The following is a 17,534-nucleotide window of genomic DNA, read 5'->3' as shown; positions in this document are numbered from 1 at the left end:
TAGCTATAATGAATTAGAAATCCAAGCAAGCCATTTTGTCGACCAAGTCATGGGGAAAGCCCCATAACCCAGGTCACCTCAGCCTGGCAAGACCAACTCCTTTGTTGTCTTTGTTTGATTTACACTCAGATGGCAGTGAATAGGGCTTACTGCTGCTGTTGTGAAGAGGACTCAGTGTGATCATGTACCTGCAGCAAGGCTTAACAAAAGTGATTCCCTATCTCAGCTGGGATCAGCAAACACCACTGTAAGTAACAACAGGTCCCGGTAGTGGCTGTCCCTGCCTAACAGTTGTCTCACTTATAAACCTGCCAGCACAATAACACAGATAAATAACCATTCTGGTGGTACAGACCTTGCAAACCCAGACATCACTGTCTTTAAAAAAAAAGGAAAAAGCATAGCATTGACAGAATATCTTTTAGCTGAGCAGTAATATGTGCTTTGTGATACATCACTGCAAATCAGTACTTTCAAAGACTGCAAAGTGTTTTGTATAGTATCTCAAAAAGTTAGTGTCACTGCGTTCCCCAGAAAAATACCTTGGGAAAAGTGAAATGGGCTTCAAGCAGGGGGAATAAACTATTTTACCAAGGGTATTTTAAATCTAGTAATGTGTCTATATGACAGAGAAGCACTCATTCTGGCATCTGAGACAAATATCCCACACACCTTACTCCAGACTGACAAACCTCTGTGGCCATTTCTAATAAACGTCACAAAGGTTTAAAGTAATTCCTAAGGCACCACAGGTAGGACCGAGATTATTAACAAAGCAACAAACCTTCAGTTGGCACAGTTCCCTAACACACTGCCCCAGGTCAAGTTTGTTGGTTTTTTTTTCAACTCCTTAAAATTGCAAGGGAGTAAAAAGTCACTGAAAATCTGAAGCTTTCAGCTGAGACTTACAAAAAGAAAAATTATTAACAAGAAGAGAAACAGACGAAAAACAACTACTAAAAAAACCAGACCACATTCAGAAGAGCACAACGAACCTTGTAAATTAAGCTCTGACAATTAAAAAAAAAATTTAAAAGCAACACCTTCTTGGAAAAAGTAGCTTGCTGAACACTAGAGAGCATTCCCACAGTTCTTTCAGTGACTATCCAGGAGAAAAAAAACCCTGATGTATTTTTATGTCTGTTCTCCCCTTCTGTGAGTCATAATGGTGGGACTTGATTATCAAAGGGGTTTTAACCGCTAAACTGGCTACACAGGGCTTGAATCATTACCCCTTTGAGCATTAAAAACACCGACTCGGAGAAGATACTTATCTTCCGGTTAATCAAACAATGTGTGCCAGCACCGAGCAGCAGCACGTAGGAGCCTGTGCCGGCTGCGAAGGGGTTAAAGCTGCCGAGCTGCCGGAGGCAATTGACGAAGCAGAAAGGAACTGACTAAATCGCAGCATGACTTGGAGCTGACGTCAATGTGTATCTTGTTTGGAGTTTAACTTTTCCAGCTCCCTACTGCAACACGATTCCAGGAAATCTAATGACGTCAGCCTTTTGAACTCAATTAGCTGAGGAACAGACCATTTTAACAGTGGAGGAGAAAACAAGCAGGCGTTACAATACTCAGAATTATTGCTCTCAAATTTATTTACATTCAGTATTTTTTTAATGATGAGAGCACAGGGTTTATTTACACTGCTGAAACAATGCACACCTTTTCTTTACAGCTAAGCTTAAGCCCACAGCTATCAAATCTGTAGTGTTTATTGCTAAACAAAAAAAAAAAGGCAGCATCATTTTTACAAAACAAAAAGCAACTATAAACATAGTAGCATATATGACTATCTCCACAATAAAGAAAAATGCAAAAGAAGACTGGTGGCTTTTTTTCAGCAAAATTCTGCATCAAGTAGTAAAGATTATTTATCTGAACTAATCTCTGCAAGAACTCATGCACTAACAGTGATTTTTTGGTGTTTTTTTTTCCAATTGAAACCATAAAAATTGCCCTGAAGCCCTACACTAACTAGATAGAAGCTATTTGTATGAGTTTTGAGAGATGAAAGAATTACAGCAACAGGTTCAAAAGAAAATGTCACAAATACTAACTAAATCTGCTTAGACATAGAAAAATATCATGTAAAAGGTGAACAAAATTTTTACCTGTTTCATCTCCTGTTACAGCCATGATCAGCTCCTGCACACACAACTCTCCTGCTCCTCTACCAGAGCCCAGCATGAACTGTTCCAAACTAGCAAGCATGTGCAGGATTACAAGCAAGAGCACTGACATCACAGTGACCTCACTTGCTTACCACTGTCATTAATATGCTCTCTCACTGGAACAGCTCACTGAAACTGCAGCCCAAAGAATTCCTTTTCCAGTAAACCTGTTTTGTTTTTTTTCCTCTTCCATATTTTTATAATCCTAGCTTTGTTCTTTTTCCCTGAATTATTCATAAAGCTACAGAAAGCACTCACCACAAAACTAGCTGTAAAGTACAGGCTGAAAATTCACAGCACTATCTGACAGAAATTAAAATGTGGCTCTAGCACTCATGAATGAATTGAAATGATAAAGCAATGACTGAATAGAAAATAAGGAAATTTTAAACAGACATGCAACTGTTTTGATTGGAGCAGTTCCACTAAAAGGCAGAGAACTCTGTTGGTCAGACATGCGAGACAGGAAAGCTAATAAGCTATAACAAATAGGTAAATGAAAGGCTAGAGCTCCTTTCTTTGTGAGGCTATCAACAACCCACTCAATTTCAGTTAAAAGCTTCAGAAAAGATTAAACAATGCTCCAACAAAGTAAGTCAACCTAATGTTAGTAATTTCAGGCAGAACAATAACTCTGGGTAAGGGCTATCTATTCCCCCCTCCCTGCCTTTTCAAAATATGTCCAAGAGATCTGGTTGACTTAATTTTAAAAAATAAATTAAAAAAAAAAAATCAGCTCTAACAGAGCTACTCCTTACTTATATCAATTTAAATAAGTTTCAGACCAACTGGTCTGCATGTAGGGCATGGCAAATTTCTAAGGTCCTTGTCTGTAATAAATAAATTCAGACTGGTAATTCATCAACTATGAAACTAAGCTGGATGGCAACAGTGGAAGCATCAATGTAAAAAAGGAACATTCAGTGATTACAGGACCACTTCAGGATCATATGAACAGAAGATCAGAACTGAAGCACACAAGAAATTCAAGCCACAGATCTCAAACATCACTGACCATATAATGAAAATACACATAGATCCCAACAGAATGATTTTTATACAACTTTTCTACGTTCATTTGTCACTAATAATCAAACACTTTCTTCTTCTTAAGCTAGCAAAAAAACCCTTAACCTGTATTAAGAAACTGTCCAGACATTAGACATACCTCTTATTTTGCCTACAAATGTAAACTTGTAGCAAATGCAGTGTCACTCAGTTGGATCAACACCTTTGGCACCTTGCTCCTAATATTTTTTCCCACCAGAGGTTATCAGAAAATATCAAGTACAGTGTTTACGTAATCCATTATTACATGAGATTCATCAACAAATACTTTAGAAAAAAATATCAATACATATGTTATCTGAAAGATTCTGAAACAGATCTTTTCTGCCCTGGGACTGATATTTGTCATATTTTTTATTCCTTTACTTCTATGATTATTACAAAAAAATTTATGTGCTACCTATCCAAAATCATTATAAATTATTACCATATATATATAAGTGGACAGATACTAAGCAGAATGTTTTTTCCTATTATAATCTGTGCTATCACAATATAAGGTGACCATTCAACTACAAAGTGTACATAAATGACAAATATTCATAACTATATTCTTACAGACTGTCTAGCAAGGCAAGATAACCTGTACTAAGGACATTTCAGACACCTGTATATTCGCCTAATTCCATTGTCTCGCTCCATCCTGAATAACTCAGGTTTGTTGACTATATACAAGTGTATCACTGTAAACATCCTCAGGTGCTTTCACACTCTTTTTACATACCTTTTTTTTACTAAATATTTATTATTTTTAATATTTTCCAACATCAATAGCATGTATAGTAACTTCAAGCCTTTTATCTTCTCGTCATATTCAAGGTCATGCTCACTTATTGTTTGGTTTGTACTTTTCTCTGTATATATATGTAGAACTTTTCTTCTGTGTCAACAGCTACGAGCCTCACTAAAGCACCGGACTTTGAACCAAAGGAACAGAGAATTCCAGGAAGTCAACTTCTCTGACCATGGACAGAGAACAATTCAACGTCATTAAAGGTATCTAGAAGCTTCCAGAGACATGATATGGCAGGTATTTAGTAACTGTCTCTCAATCCATTGTGAGTGTTTCCATCCCAGGCAAGACATTTCATGAGCTATTCCAGCTTGTCAGGCCCATCACTGAGACTGAGCAGCCCCATCAAAGGACTACTCTGTAACCGAGAGTCTGTAAAGGAAGGTTGGTCAAATGAAAGTCCCAAGGACTGAAATGCTGCCAGATAGAATCCTTAAATTCTGTGTCTCTTCACAGACTTGGGAAGTTTTTGGAAATAGGTGAGGAGTTACTCTCTCTGCCCTGACCCCAAAGTTCTGAAGAATCAAAGCAATACCTATAAAACACTACAGTCAACCTGGAGAGATGGAGAAGCCTCTGATTTAAGGGATGTGTAGGCACATGCATAGAAGATACTCAGAAAACATGTACTATCAGAGTGAGAAATTTGGTTGTGGGACAGCCAAATTTGGGTCTTAAGGCTTTGCTAAGAATGTATTCATAATAACATTTAGGGATGTTATAACAGTACTCTCTGCACAATAAAAACTAACATTTGGCTAAGGGGTTTTCACATTATAGTCTTAAAACTTTCCTGAAATGCTTCTGAGAAGTCTTGGGACAACAATGTATTACAGCAAAGAATTAACCAGAGGCAATGGAAGAACTCAAATTTCGTACTGCTATTTCGCATTGTGTCAACAAAGGCAGATATCTACAAGCTATTATTTTTATTAAGACTCTTGGCTACCTTTACAGCAAAGGAAAAGAAACAGCCACCTAAAGACAGAACTTATTTCAAACATCTACAGCAGGTAAAATAAAGCACCTCAACCTGGACTTCATGAACTACCTCAGATGTCTGTGCCTACACTTATTTGATGACTTTCATCCACTCCATGAATACATATTTAACACCTTTCTAGCTCTTCTCATAGCTTATTTCAGATAGCTGTTTTGGCTTATGAGAGCATTCATACAGCCCTCCCTTCCTACTTCTGTGTGTCAATAAAATAAAAATTTTTAAAAATCCCCTATATCCTCCATAGCTACTAATTTAGTGACTCCACAGAGAAATCTCTTCCCCATTTTCAAAGGTTTTCATCAGCATTACCCAATTTCCTCTGATAATGATAAGAATCCAAGACACCTGGTTCTCCAGCTCCCTCAGCATTACCAAAAGGCTGAGAACAGTGGAAGGAAAAACATTATGCACAAAATACAGTAAGTCTCAAGAATTCATTATTCACAGTTCAGTTCATGTGTGCATTTTATAGGATCTTCAAAGTGCTCTTCTGTGAGAAAACTAGCTTCAGTTAAGGATCTGCACTCTAATAACAACAAGAGTCATAAGTTGCAAGAAAATTCTGCACTAAACATATCCAAAGAACTTCAAAATTTGTGTTTTAATAAGATTAACTGCTGAAAAAAATAATTTAGTTTAATATATTAAATGAGGTGCACCTTCAGCATCTCACTTCAATCTGTAACAGCACCTGTACTCCTATTAAATATATGTCTCAAAAATCTGGACAAGAGAATTCAAAGAGAATTCTAAGCAGAAAGTGATTTTATATTGTTATTTCCTTCTTTTAATCAAAAGTAGTCACTGCCTTGCTGAGCACAGAACCTGAGTCCCCTCCTAAGACTATCTTTCATCTCGCTATCCGTAAGTATTGTATTTAATAGTGCAATAATGTCAACACAATAAAAAACCTTTTAAGAAAAATTGTTTAATATGAAAAAATTATAATGCATTGGACTAATAAAACATACCTTGAACAACAACTTGGCTTCCAGGAACAAAAAACTGTTGTGTGCCATCAGATGACTGTCCTGCATATTGCACAATGGTAGCACCTGGTTGAGGAGCTCCTGAATTTGTCACTGTCTGGATTGTACCACCTTGAGATATAGTAACTAAACAGAAAAGAAAAAGATAAGTTAGGCAATAGGAAGAGATAACATATGCCAAAAAGCAAAATTCCCTTTTTGAAATAAACATTGTCTGATAGGACTCCTGGTCCTCTCCTTGCTTAAAGATCAAGTGTACAATAAAACTTAGATAATGTTAATACTGATTTCCACAAATATAAAGCCTGCTTTGTAGTATATGCCACATGAATAACAGACAAAAAGCCATGTTCAACATATTTTATCTATTTCCCGAAATATGAACTCTCCTAGAATAGTGTTAATATAATTGTAAAAAATAGTAGCTCCTAGCCATATAGAATCATTGTTGTTCTAAACACAAATGTAGAAGTTATTTAAAAAAAATAAAAATAAAAGCTATGTTTACTGCCTCCCACAAAACAAAACCCAGGACATCTAGGCAAAGAAAGAGAAAGTCTTCTGACACTCACAATCCTTTCCTTACTGCAAGAGAAAGTTTAGCCTAACAATATTTATCCAAGTTGTACAAAGTTGTAAAGAGTCCAATATTTTTGTAAGAAGAGAAATAGAACAAAGTGGGATTTTTCCATCCATGTAATCAGCAATATGAAAAATACAAATATACTTTCCTCATTAAAAGATCATATTGTATTCCTTGCCATAATCAAATATTTAGAAAAAATGCAATTCCCTAGAGACATTGTTAATTGTATATTCCTTCTTAAATTAGTATTGCCTTTCTTAAACACAGAAATATCATAGAATGGTTTGAGTCAGAAGGGACCTTCAAGATCATCTGGTTCCAACTCCCCTGCCATGGGCAGAAGCACCTTCCACTAGACCAGGTTGCTCAGAGCCCCATCCAACCTGGCCTTGAACATTTACAGGGGTGGGTCATCCACAGCTTCTCTGAGTAACCTGTTCCAGTGCCTCACCATCCCCACAGTGAAGATTTTACCCTCGTATGTAATCTAAATCTATCTTCTCTGTTTCAGACTGTTGCCCTCTCATTCTATCACTACCCTCCCTGACAAAGAGTCCCTCTCTATCTTTCCTGTAGGCCCTCTAAGTACTGGAAGGCCACTGCAAGGTCTCCCTAGAGCCTTCTCTTCTCCAGGCTAAACAACCCCAGTTCTCTCAGCCTGCCTTTATATGGAAGGCCTCCAGCTCCCGATACCTCCATGGCCCTCCTCTGGATCTGCTCAAGCAGGACCGTGTCTGTCTTGTGCTGGGTACCCCAGAGCTGGATGCGACACTCCAGGTGGGGTCTTAGCAGAGCAGAGGGGCAGAATCACCTCTCTTGACCTGCTGGCTGTGCTGCTTTTTATGCAGCCTAGGACAGGACTGGCTTTCTGGGCCACAAGCGCTCATGGTTGGCTGATACCCAGTTTTCCACATGAGCCATGGCTGGCTCATACCTAGTTTTTCAGTCATCAGCACATCAAAGTCCTCTGTGGCAAAGCTTCTCTCAATCCACTCTTTGCTCAGTCTGTATCCATGTCTAGGATTGCCCCAACCCACATGCAGGACCCTGCACATGGCCTTGTTGGACTTCATGAGGTTTGCACAGGTCCACCTCTCTACTCTGTCAAAGTGTGACCATCCAGTGAATTCCTTATCCACCAAGTGGTCCACCAGCCAAATCCATGTACCTTATGTTAATTAAAACAATCCTGAAACTTTTAGCTGAGAACCCAATTCCCAAGTAGTAACAAACTCCTTTCTCCCCTAAAAGATATTTAAACTACAAACATCATGATTGTATTTGTGATCTGAGGTGCTACAAAAGTCAGACGTAAGTACAGATTAAAGTCAGATTCAGGCTTGCCAACTCCTCTGAATTCACTGTCAGATTCACAGTATTTGATTACATTCTTGAAGCTTCAGCTCTGCTTATCGGAATACAGGATTTATGTGAATTTTGGAGATGGCTGATTTCAACTGTTCTGTTTTAACAAGAATTGAGTACCTTGAAAGTGCAACTTCAGATATAAACACTTCAAACAGCACAGAGATTGCCAAATCCCAGACGCTAAATTAGCTTCTTTAGGGCAAAAGCTGGAATTCCTCTCATGCTGAATGAAGTTCAGAGCCTTATCTGTAATACTGGAACAGGGTTCAGCATGGAACTCCAGTCCTGCCTTTGGAATGGGGAACGTGCAATGTAGGAGCATCCTAACATGTCCTGCACGCAGGCTCCCTAAGGCATTAAGGAGTAGTGGAAGAGGGTGGCAGGGTGAAGAGAGCAAGATGTTGTTTTGGTCTGGCCTCCAAAGCAAAAAGTGCCCCATTTTGGGGTAGGGTGAAAGAGAGAGAAGCAAGAGAAGTAAATTGTTGTATTCTCTGTTCTTCAAGAGGTCCAGGACAAGAGCAGCAGGATTTGTTAACTCTACCTCCCAGAGAAGTTATACAGAGCCAAATTCTGCCTCTTAAGAGTTAGCACCAAAAATGGTATGTCTACACCATCACAGAACCATACCACATAAAACATAGTTACTTTGGCTTCCTGAGCAGTAAAACATCAGCACAGAATGATACAATGCTCTTGGCTCCACAGTGATTCTGGGTAAACAATTATGTCACATCTGTACTGCAATTATTCATTCAGATCACAATCCAGGACTTTCTAAACAAGAGTGAATTAACTCTAGTAATTGCCTCCCCTACAGGACTGATCCCTGCCATATTCCCAGAACAAAACACTGCCCATCCCCCCATTCACTGTCCTGATCTCACCCTCTGCACACACTTGGTTGTGCTGGAGCTCTACTGAAAACTGGGCTTTCTCTGAAGACCATAGGACTTTCCTGGACAGTCCCTGGAGGTGGATGGGTACAAGTAGCATCTTCTAGCCAAGACTGAAGACAATACTAATACCACTCTCTGACTACAATAAACTGCTCTAAACCAGAAAAAAATCAGATCTTTCCCTCCTTCCCAAAACAGGAAAAGGAACTAAAGTTGGTCTTTCCCAAAAGACTTCTTAATTCTCCAATTGTTAAAAAGCTGCCCTAAGACAGCAAGCAACCCAAACAGATGGCAAAAGAACTAATGATTTTCATTTCCCCTGCATCTCTTCAGGCAGATCATCATGATATGCACAAGTAGGCAGGGAGGTGGGGAGGTTGATTCACACACTCCAACTGAACAAACAATTCTTGCACATTAGACCACCACCATAGGTGAGGAAGAAACTGGGTTTTTTTCAGTATGAAATAACCAACATGACAGAACTACAGTCAACAGAGTAGGTTCACAGTCAAACGAGGCTACAAGGCTCCTACACAAGGCAGTGCCTTGTGCAAAACCACTCATTCCCCTGACAGAAAGATAACACATATGTTGATGGAGGTAACTGGCAAAGACATTTTATCTGGTCATGCCTGTCAGTTTGTCTGCTTCCATAAGCCAAAGCCAAGAAGCTCTGAGGAAAAAGATATTTGGAAACCATGGCAACATACCATTTTGGCTGCTAAAAAGTGGAGAACAGCCATCGCTGCTGCTAATAGAAAAAAATGCATTTGTTTTCCAGAAAAATTTACTTATCAAGTTATTCCAAAAATAGTTATCCCAGACATCCAGACACCAACATACAGTCAAAATGATCTTTTCAACTAAACTGCCTTTCCTGAATGCAGGAATAGAGAGAACAGTAGAGAAAAAAGAACCAGCAAATGCAATAACATATGACATCTCTTTTCAACCAGGGCACACCACAGATGGCCGCAGTGACACTGCAAGACCAGTTCTTCATTGCCATGGACACTGTACAAGCTTAATGCATAAACTGCTGGGTGCCTGCACAGGACAACCTGTGCAAACAATGCTGGCCAGGAAGAGAGGAGTGCTCAGGCATAATAATGACAGGCAGCAGTAAAGAGCTATTGACAGGAGATGTAAAGATAAAGTAGATATGTGTGGTGACCTGCATAATATCCAGTTTAAAAATCAACACACAAGTTGCTGCATTCCCAGACAGTGTTCCTGGTTCTAGCTAACAGCAGTTCCTGAGAATCACAGGCAGCCAACAGGACAGCTCAGAAATGCTCCAGATCTGTGCTTTATACATGTAAGGACTAGAAGTCAACAGTTAAGTTCCTTGGCAAATTCCAAATTAGGACATGCTCTACTACAGGGAAATGACTATCCTTGCTAACACCTGGTACCAATTTTTTCTAAACAGAATTAGAACACACAGACTTCACTGAAGCAAAAGGTGAGTGATAGTTTAATTTACAAAGCTGAACTTAAAAAAAAAAATTAAATTAATAAACAAATAAATTGGGTCAGAAAAACCATTTCCAGGAAGACAAAGCTCTCAAAACAAAATTTTGGAGCCAGAAACAAGACAGTCCATGAAGGCTGACTTTGCATCCTGAAGCAATGCCTCATTATGATGAGAACCTTAAATATACAGCACATGTTTTAGGCTACAACCATAACTCACTCAAAAGAAAAAGTATCAAAATCCCAGAAATCTTCCAAGCTTGGCTTATAGCCAAGTTTAAGTTAGGAGAAATGAAATTTAATTAAATCTTTGTGGATTCTGTTGTTCAAGCACATTGTTGGTGTTGCCTCTCTGTTGCTTAATTTTCACAAGTAAATATCTGATTGAAAAAGAAAGCAAAAACTGTGAATCTTGTTATTCACTTCCCTTTTCCTATGGTTTATGGCTGTGTTCAAATGAAAATATACTCTACTAAGAATTACTTGCTGCAAGTCATTGCAAGTCAAAGTACAACTCTGGTTTCCTAGAGGAAACTATGATTAAAAAACGTAAACTCTCAAATTTCTTAGAATCCTAAAGGTTTTCAGGCTCACGAGATCATTGTGATAGTCTAGCATTTCTTTTTAAGCCTTGAAATGGCAAATATATATGTATTTTTTAAAGTAAACCTAAGCAAAACAAAAAATAATATTAAAAAATTTAAGAAAATAATTTCATTTGGTCATAAATACCTGCCAGATTGTGTACTAGATAACTGTAATTTAGCATGACCATTAGTACACAGAAAAGAACACTTCAGATGCTCCACATCACACAGCAAACATTTATCTATGTCTATAGCTTACAGAAAGGGAAAGAAAAGCACCCTAGGAGCACAAGCAAAATTACTTTTTATGCTGAAAGGATAAATAATATTATAGGCAAATTTTGCCTTCTCAGAGTTAATAATTAGTTGCATAAATTAAAAATAACTGAAGAACTCTAAGGGTGACTAGAATGCAATTGGAGAGCCATTCTATCCTCTTTTATATGCCACTGCAATGTTTCTATAGACTTCCTCTGTTTTCTCGTTTCAGGAAAAAAACCCCAAACCACTTCTTATGCAATCTTCCTGTCATTATATCAAAGGAAAAATACCTGCACTTTAGTGTGTCTACTTATGAAAAGACATGAAAAAACCCTACGAACGGTAGGAGTGAAGCTTTAACAAACACATATTTGAAAAACAGTTATTATAAAGTTAACCCTTAGACAATATCTGATTAAGTCCAAAGAAGCCATAGAGAGCAAGTTAAGCAACACTTTTACCATAAATACAGGAATAAAAATATCCAAAACCAAATCTATAGAACAGAACTGTGAATCTAACTTTTAACTTGCATTTGGATGAAGTATCAAATGTTGGGAATCACAATTTAGGTTAGTTCTACAGTTTAAGTGTTCATACTTGACAACTGGAGACATAGTTCATTTAAGAACAAAAATTGAAAGTTAACAAATAATTTAATACTCCAACTTTACAATTCAAAAATTCTAATGTCATTTCATATAATAGCACTAATACATAGCAAATCACAGGAGTTTGAAACTGCAATGATTTAAAACACTGAACATTCATATAAAAGTGTCAATGTTTTTCATTTCACCTGAGTTTCACCTCCACATTTTAATGCACAGAAATTCTAGAAGAACTAAATCTAGCAACTAACAAACATTACAAGAAACAGACTGAAAGTCTATAATGACCATGTTAGGAAAAATTAAATATAATTGAAATTATTTAGAAATACAGAAGCTCTTATTCTTTTTCATCAAAATCCAACATCCCTATTTTATTATGAAACTCTTACAAAGAAATCTGTGCTATGTATGTTCTGCAACATCACATAGTACATGTGCAAACATACGGTATTGCCCTGTGTTAGTATGATACAGGCTGGTTGGCATGGCCATGGCAGAAATACCAGAAGGAGTTCCTTCATCTTCTGACTTCTCTTCTTCTTCAATCTTTGCTACTGCAGGAGCATCTGATGAGAGTTCATTCAAAATTTTTCTAAAAAAGAATGTAAGTAATTTTATGTATTTGAAAATCCATATCCATAAGAAAACTAAATAACTGGCTTTTATCAGACAGTTTTGCTGTAATACATAAGCTGCCTTTAAAACCAGCAAACCAAAATAAAAAGTCCTTACCGGTATGAAGGCCTTCTTGAAAGTATTTCCCTACGTTTTTGGGAATCAATTATCACTTCTGATACTGCAGCTTCATCTGCAATCGATGCTACCTGTAATAGCAAAGTTCCTGAAATTCATAACTTCATTAAAAAAAAAGACAGCAACAGAGAAAAATGCTATTTTTAAAAATTCCTTCCATGTTTGCATATAGGAAATTTATGCACTTATTTATCACTAATCATGAGATTTCAGACTTTTTTTTCCAAAGCAAAGAACAAATTATGAGGTTAGACAGACATAGCCACTTGGTTGACATCTTCCATTTGAAAAAGAAAAAAGTCAGAGTAATCCAGGTTACTTTTTTTGTGGCTGACACTTACAAAAAGTATTGAAGATAGACTTCTTTAAATATAACAATATTATACAATTTGATTAGCTTTTAAAGTGAAGTTAAACATGTAAAACACAAAATACTTCACTAATGTGCCTTAAAGAATAGTATACAATATAAAAGTCTCTCCACACAACAAAGCTATTTAGAAAATAATTTTATTTAAATGTACACATTTATTACACTTACTAACACATATGCATAAATACAAAGACATTGCTTAGCAATGTTGTGTGAGTTTTAGAAACACCTGACAAGTCCACATTTTCTCAGACTTTTAGCATTAGTATTATCACATCATCTTCTTCTCTTAAAATTACCCAGGACAACATTAAGGCCTGTGGCTGAATCACATTCTTGACCACTAACTATATTATTACACAGAATTGAAAGTCATTATTGAACAAGGAAAACACACCATTTTCTTGGATTCATTTAACTACTCAGAACTATTCGTGTGTTAAGATTTCCAAACTGAAACATTGCGATAAAAAATCTTTTCACATAAAGACAGACCAAACTGCAGTTTCAGACCAAGCACTGCCTTAAGCACTGAACAAACATGATGTAAATGACTGGACGGCTCAGGTGTTTGACCTGGGAGCAGAGGTTGCTCAGGGAAGTCAAGGAATAGTTCTAGAATTAATGCATCTGTCAGGCTTCAGTGTTCAATGCTAGAAAGAAAATCCGCTTGACCTCAACAGAAAATGAGTGTCTGGAAGGTTCTGGAAATTTATAGGCCTGGGTCACCTCAACTCAAACCTACAGAACTACACCTTGAAGGAACTACAGATTATTGCAGAATAAAATTGCAGAATTGTCCCTTCACTTGTTATTTTTATTACATTCGAATTCCGTGTAAAAATATTTGTTGCAGCCTCATTTTGCTGGTTAATATGCAGCAAACAACATCAGATCACTCTATGTCTGCCTCTCTGCCACCTAGAAGGTGAGAGGTACTTCTGCATGTGTACAGATGTTCAGCTCCAAAACAGACATCAGAGCTCAGTGGCAGAGATACAGGTGCTTCAAGAAGTCTGTGTTCCTCCTTTTGCAGGATGGACCAATACTGAGAGGTAGAGAGAGGTCCTGAAAGGCATTTCCCTCCCAGTGTGCCTTCAGTGATCCTTCAAAATTAAGACAGTATTGCACAGCCAAGAGCTTGGGCATCCTAACTCAAAACAGAATTTTCATTCTGCTAGGGAGTGGAGGGTAATAAATATCTATTTGCTCCAGTACAAACAGCAGGAAAACAAGACCTTAGTTGCCTTCAACTTTCACATTAGATTAAGGGTTATCGATAGCCCCCCCTAGTTTCTGAAGATGGCTGAAGAAGCTGGGAACAGTCATACTTTGGGAAGAAGGTAAGGAAATCACAAGATGATTTAAGAATTTTAATGTGGAAGAGGACATTTTCTGCAAAAAATTTCAGAAGTTTTACTTTTCATCATGACAAAGACAGAAACTAACATTTCAGATCATTCTAATAGCAAGCAACCATATCCATGATGTTAACAAACAGAAAGCATTGTCATTTTTTCCTGGACATCGTTCAGACTACAACTTTACCTACTTCAACTTTATCTGCATTGGAACAAATCTAACTTCAAACTCGCGTTAGTCTGCCAAGACCTAATAATACACTACAGGGGGAGCAAGCAACAAGTCAAATAACAATCTGAACTTCAAATCTTCCTACAAATAAAAAAACATTAACAATACAATAAGGAACGTTACCCAGATAGGCATTTTTTTTCACCCAAAAAGCAGCAGCATTACGAGAAAAATTTTGAACTTTCCGGTTGGGAGCTGCAGGTGTTTAAGGGAGAGGTCACGCAAGCTTCAGCATCAACCTTCAGTATACTTTTTTTTTTTTATTAAAGTGATATAATTTCCCAAGTTCCCCATTGTCTGGCAGACAGAAGATATCAAGTTAAAGCCAAATGATCTGGAGGAAATGCCAGATGGCAGGATAAAGTACTGAACAGGAACACAAAAGGGCTGAACACCCTCGGTAATGGAGTCTTTTACAGCATCTTCAAGCCCTTCTCACAGAGTGATTTCATTTGCCATTAGCAGCTCGAATGAAACAAAAAAAAACCTGGAACTAACTAGTCGGTATTAATTGGGACAAAAGTTTCTTGTTTCTACTCCTTTGGGAAAGGAAAGACAGACAGAGTTCACTCAATACAACAAATAGTTGACTTCCACTCCCCTAAGACAACACAGCAGCAGCTGGCAAGACATTCCTGAGAAATTGCTCCTTCTGAGCTTTGAAGAAAGTCCTCTACCTTTGCATGTATATCCTGCCTATACTGAGAATGACTAATATGCTTATCGAATAAAGGTTACTCCGGTAAATTACAGTAAGAAAGAATTTAAATTAAAAAAAATTAATTATTTTGAATACTCTGATTTGACTTTATGTTTGACCAAAACCAAGTCTCTTGACATCTACTGCACGTCTTTCAATAGTGATCTCAAATTCCAAAACCTTACAAGGTTCCATCATCTAGACCTACTGCTCAAAAATAAAGTATTCATTATCTGGCCAAGGTTTTATTCCTTTTCTCTAATATACATCATACCTACATGTGCTTTTTTAGTTATTATATTGGAAAGTTACTAAGAAGTCTCTAACATTAAAGACAGCTTCTCAAGAAGACTGCAACATGTTAAAGAAAAGCCATGTGTTGCCAATAACCACAGGTAAAACAGTTCCCACATAACAGGTGTATCGCCTCTCTTACCAGAGGTATCAATTCTATTTGCAAAACGCATTTTGGTTGACACATCTCAATCAGATTTTAACAAAAATAGAGCAAAGGCCTTCCTAGCTTACAAGAAAAGCACCAATGGAAGACCAAGTCACATTCAAAACACTGTAAATTCATTCTCTCTCTAGTCTTTTTCACTATTTAAAAGCTCTGAAAAGTCTGATACATTTTGCATTGATCCCTGTTTTTTAATACCAGCAACTTGAAACATGTGAACATTTGCCACATAAATGTTTATTTTTGAGGGTGCCTGTATTTTTGGTCTCTACATTCCCACATCCACAAAAAGCAATACCTGATGCTACAACAGGGCCTGCTGAAAACAAGGAACCACTTGACTGTATATGTAGTTTCATTACATCCAGACCCTTTGCAAAAATAAAATATGAGATATTTAAAAATTTATGACTTCAAAGTCTCATTAGAAACATGATGTTCACAGAATTTAACAAAACAGAAAAACTGCAAGATACAACTAGAGTGAGGCCATGTTATCACACAAATTTGCTGTTGCGTAAGTGCAGAGTTCCAAGACACCACTTTTTAGAAGATAAACAGGAAGCGTTAAGGAAATGCTACACAATGCTTGTAGAGCTGCTACTGGTTGGATGTTTGCCACCTTTCCCTCCGCTGTTTCCTGCGCCATATGAGTAAATCTTGCAGCGCTGGTAGGAATGATGAGAAACTGAAGATGGATTGGGAAAAGAGTTATGAAGTACCAAATATTCATGAAAATGTAACAATAAAAGAGCTAACCTGAACAGCTTGCATGTGTGGTGACTGAATGACTGAGGGCTGTGTGGCTTGAATGACACCCTGGACATGAACAGTTTGACCAGAAGGCAACTGCACTAGAGTTACAGCTGGAGATCCTCTTCCAGCACTTGAAGCAGCTACAGAAACCTGTAAAAATTACAATCATCATGTTTAAGTAACATGTCTTACGACTTCAGCAAATGCTTTTAGAAGTGACACTAAAGCAAACTGATTTTGTTGCCATATCTAAAACAGCTTAGATGTGTACAGTTATCACCCACAAAAATTAACAAGTTTTACTAGTCAAAGTTTGGCATGTACCTTTTCAAAGGGTATGGAAAGCTTAAAACTGTTCCCTAACAAATTTCAACTCTTTCTTCTTTTTTTTTTTTCCTCCACAGATGTCTTGTTTTCTTTTCAATTTAAAAAAAAAAACAAACCAACCCTAGGCCAACACACGCCAAATCTGCTGTTGCTACCATGAAGGTTAGGAAGAACCACAAGAAATGTAACAAAAAACATGCATATTCACTGAAGTGGTATGTTGCTGCAATAACATAAAGGGCAGAATGTCCTTAGTCAGAGAAAAAAAAAACAGAACTGTTTCAGTTTTGCTTTCTTTGTTGGGTAAGAAGTTATAATTTTCAGATGGATGTCTCAAGAGATGAGAATTTTTCAGATAGCAAAAAACCACCCTGTTAAATAAAGCAATCAAGGATTTGTAAATTGATTTAGTTTAACGGACTCTTGTTATATATATATTTATACATCAAGAAAAACAGAGTTGGACTGTACCAGGGCTTCAAAACATCAACAAAAATAAAGAACAGCTGGATCTTCTTTAAGCCTAGCACAGCTGAAGTGTTCTGTTTAGGAATAATCTGGTCCTTTTTTCTGATGACATTTAAGAGAACACAGCTTTCCCCAGCCTTTGGCTCTAAACCCTCACTGCTGAGGATGAATGGGTTAAGAAACAGTTTAGCAACTACAGGCTAAGAAATAGTTCAATATTTTTGCTATTAGTGTTAAGTCTATTAACAGAAACAAATACTGATGCAAAGGGAAAACAACTACA

At 37.3% G+C, this 17,534-nt stretch overlaps 1 protein-coding gene across 8 annotated transcripts in view; it reads right to left on the bottom strand.

The window, feature by feature from the left end:
• CREM (cAMP responsive element modulator) overlaps window positions 1-17,534 on the bottom strand; it is a 37,845-nt gene that overhangs the window by 7,639 nt on the left and 12,672 nt on the right. For 3 of the 8 annotated variants that reach the window (XM_027686972.1, XM_027686971.1, XM_027686973.1), the window contains 4 exons: window positions 16,460-16,606; window positions 12,554-12,645; window positions 12,268-12,413; window positions 6,013-6,156 (listed from right to left, as the gene is read on the bottom strand). In XM_027686972.1, the coding sequence (XP_027542773.1) occupies window positions 6,013-6,156; window positions 12,268-12,413; window positions 12,554-12,645; window positions 16,460-16,606 (529 nt within the window). Of the gene's footprint in view, window positions 1-2,117; window positions 2,252-6,012; window positions 6,157-12,267; window positions 12,414-12,553; window positions 12,646-16,459; window positions 16,607-17,534 lie in introns of those variants that run through there. The other 5 variants (XM_027686976.1, XM_027686975.1, XM_027686977.1 and 2 more) reach the window with 3 other exon arrangements.

The sequence above is a fragment of the Neopelma chrysocephalum genome, unplaced genomic scaffold (assembly GCF_003984885.1).
Source record: "Neopelma chrysocephalum unplaced genomic scaffold, ASM398488v2 Primary Assembly neopelma1_72, whole genome shotgun sequence".
Classification (NCBI taxonomy): Eukaryota; Metazoa; Chordata; class Aves; order Passeriformes; family Pipridae; genus Neopelma; species Neopelma chrysocephalum.
This window is presented reverse-complemented; position numbering and strand designations above follow the sequence as displayed.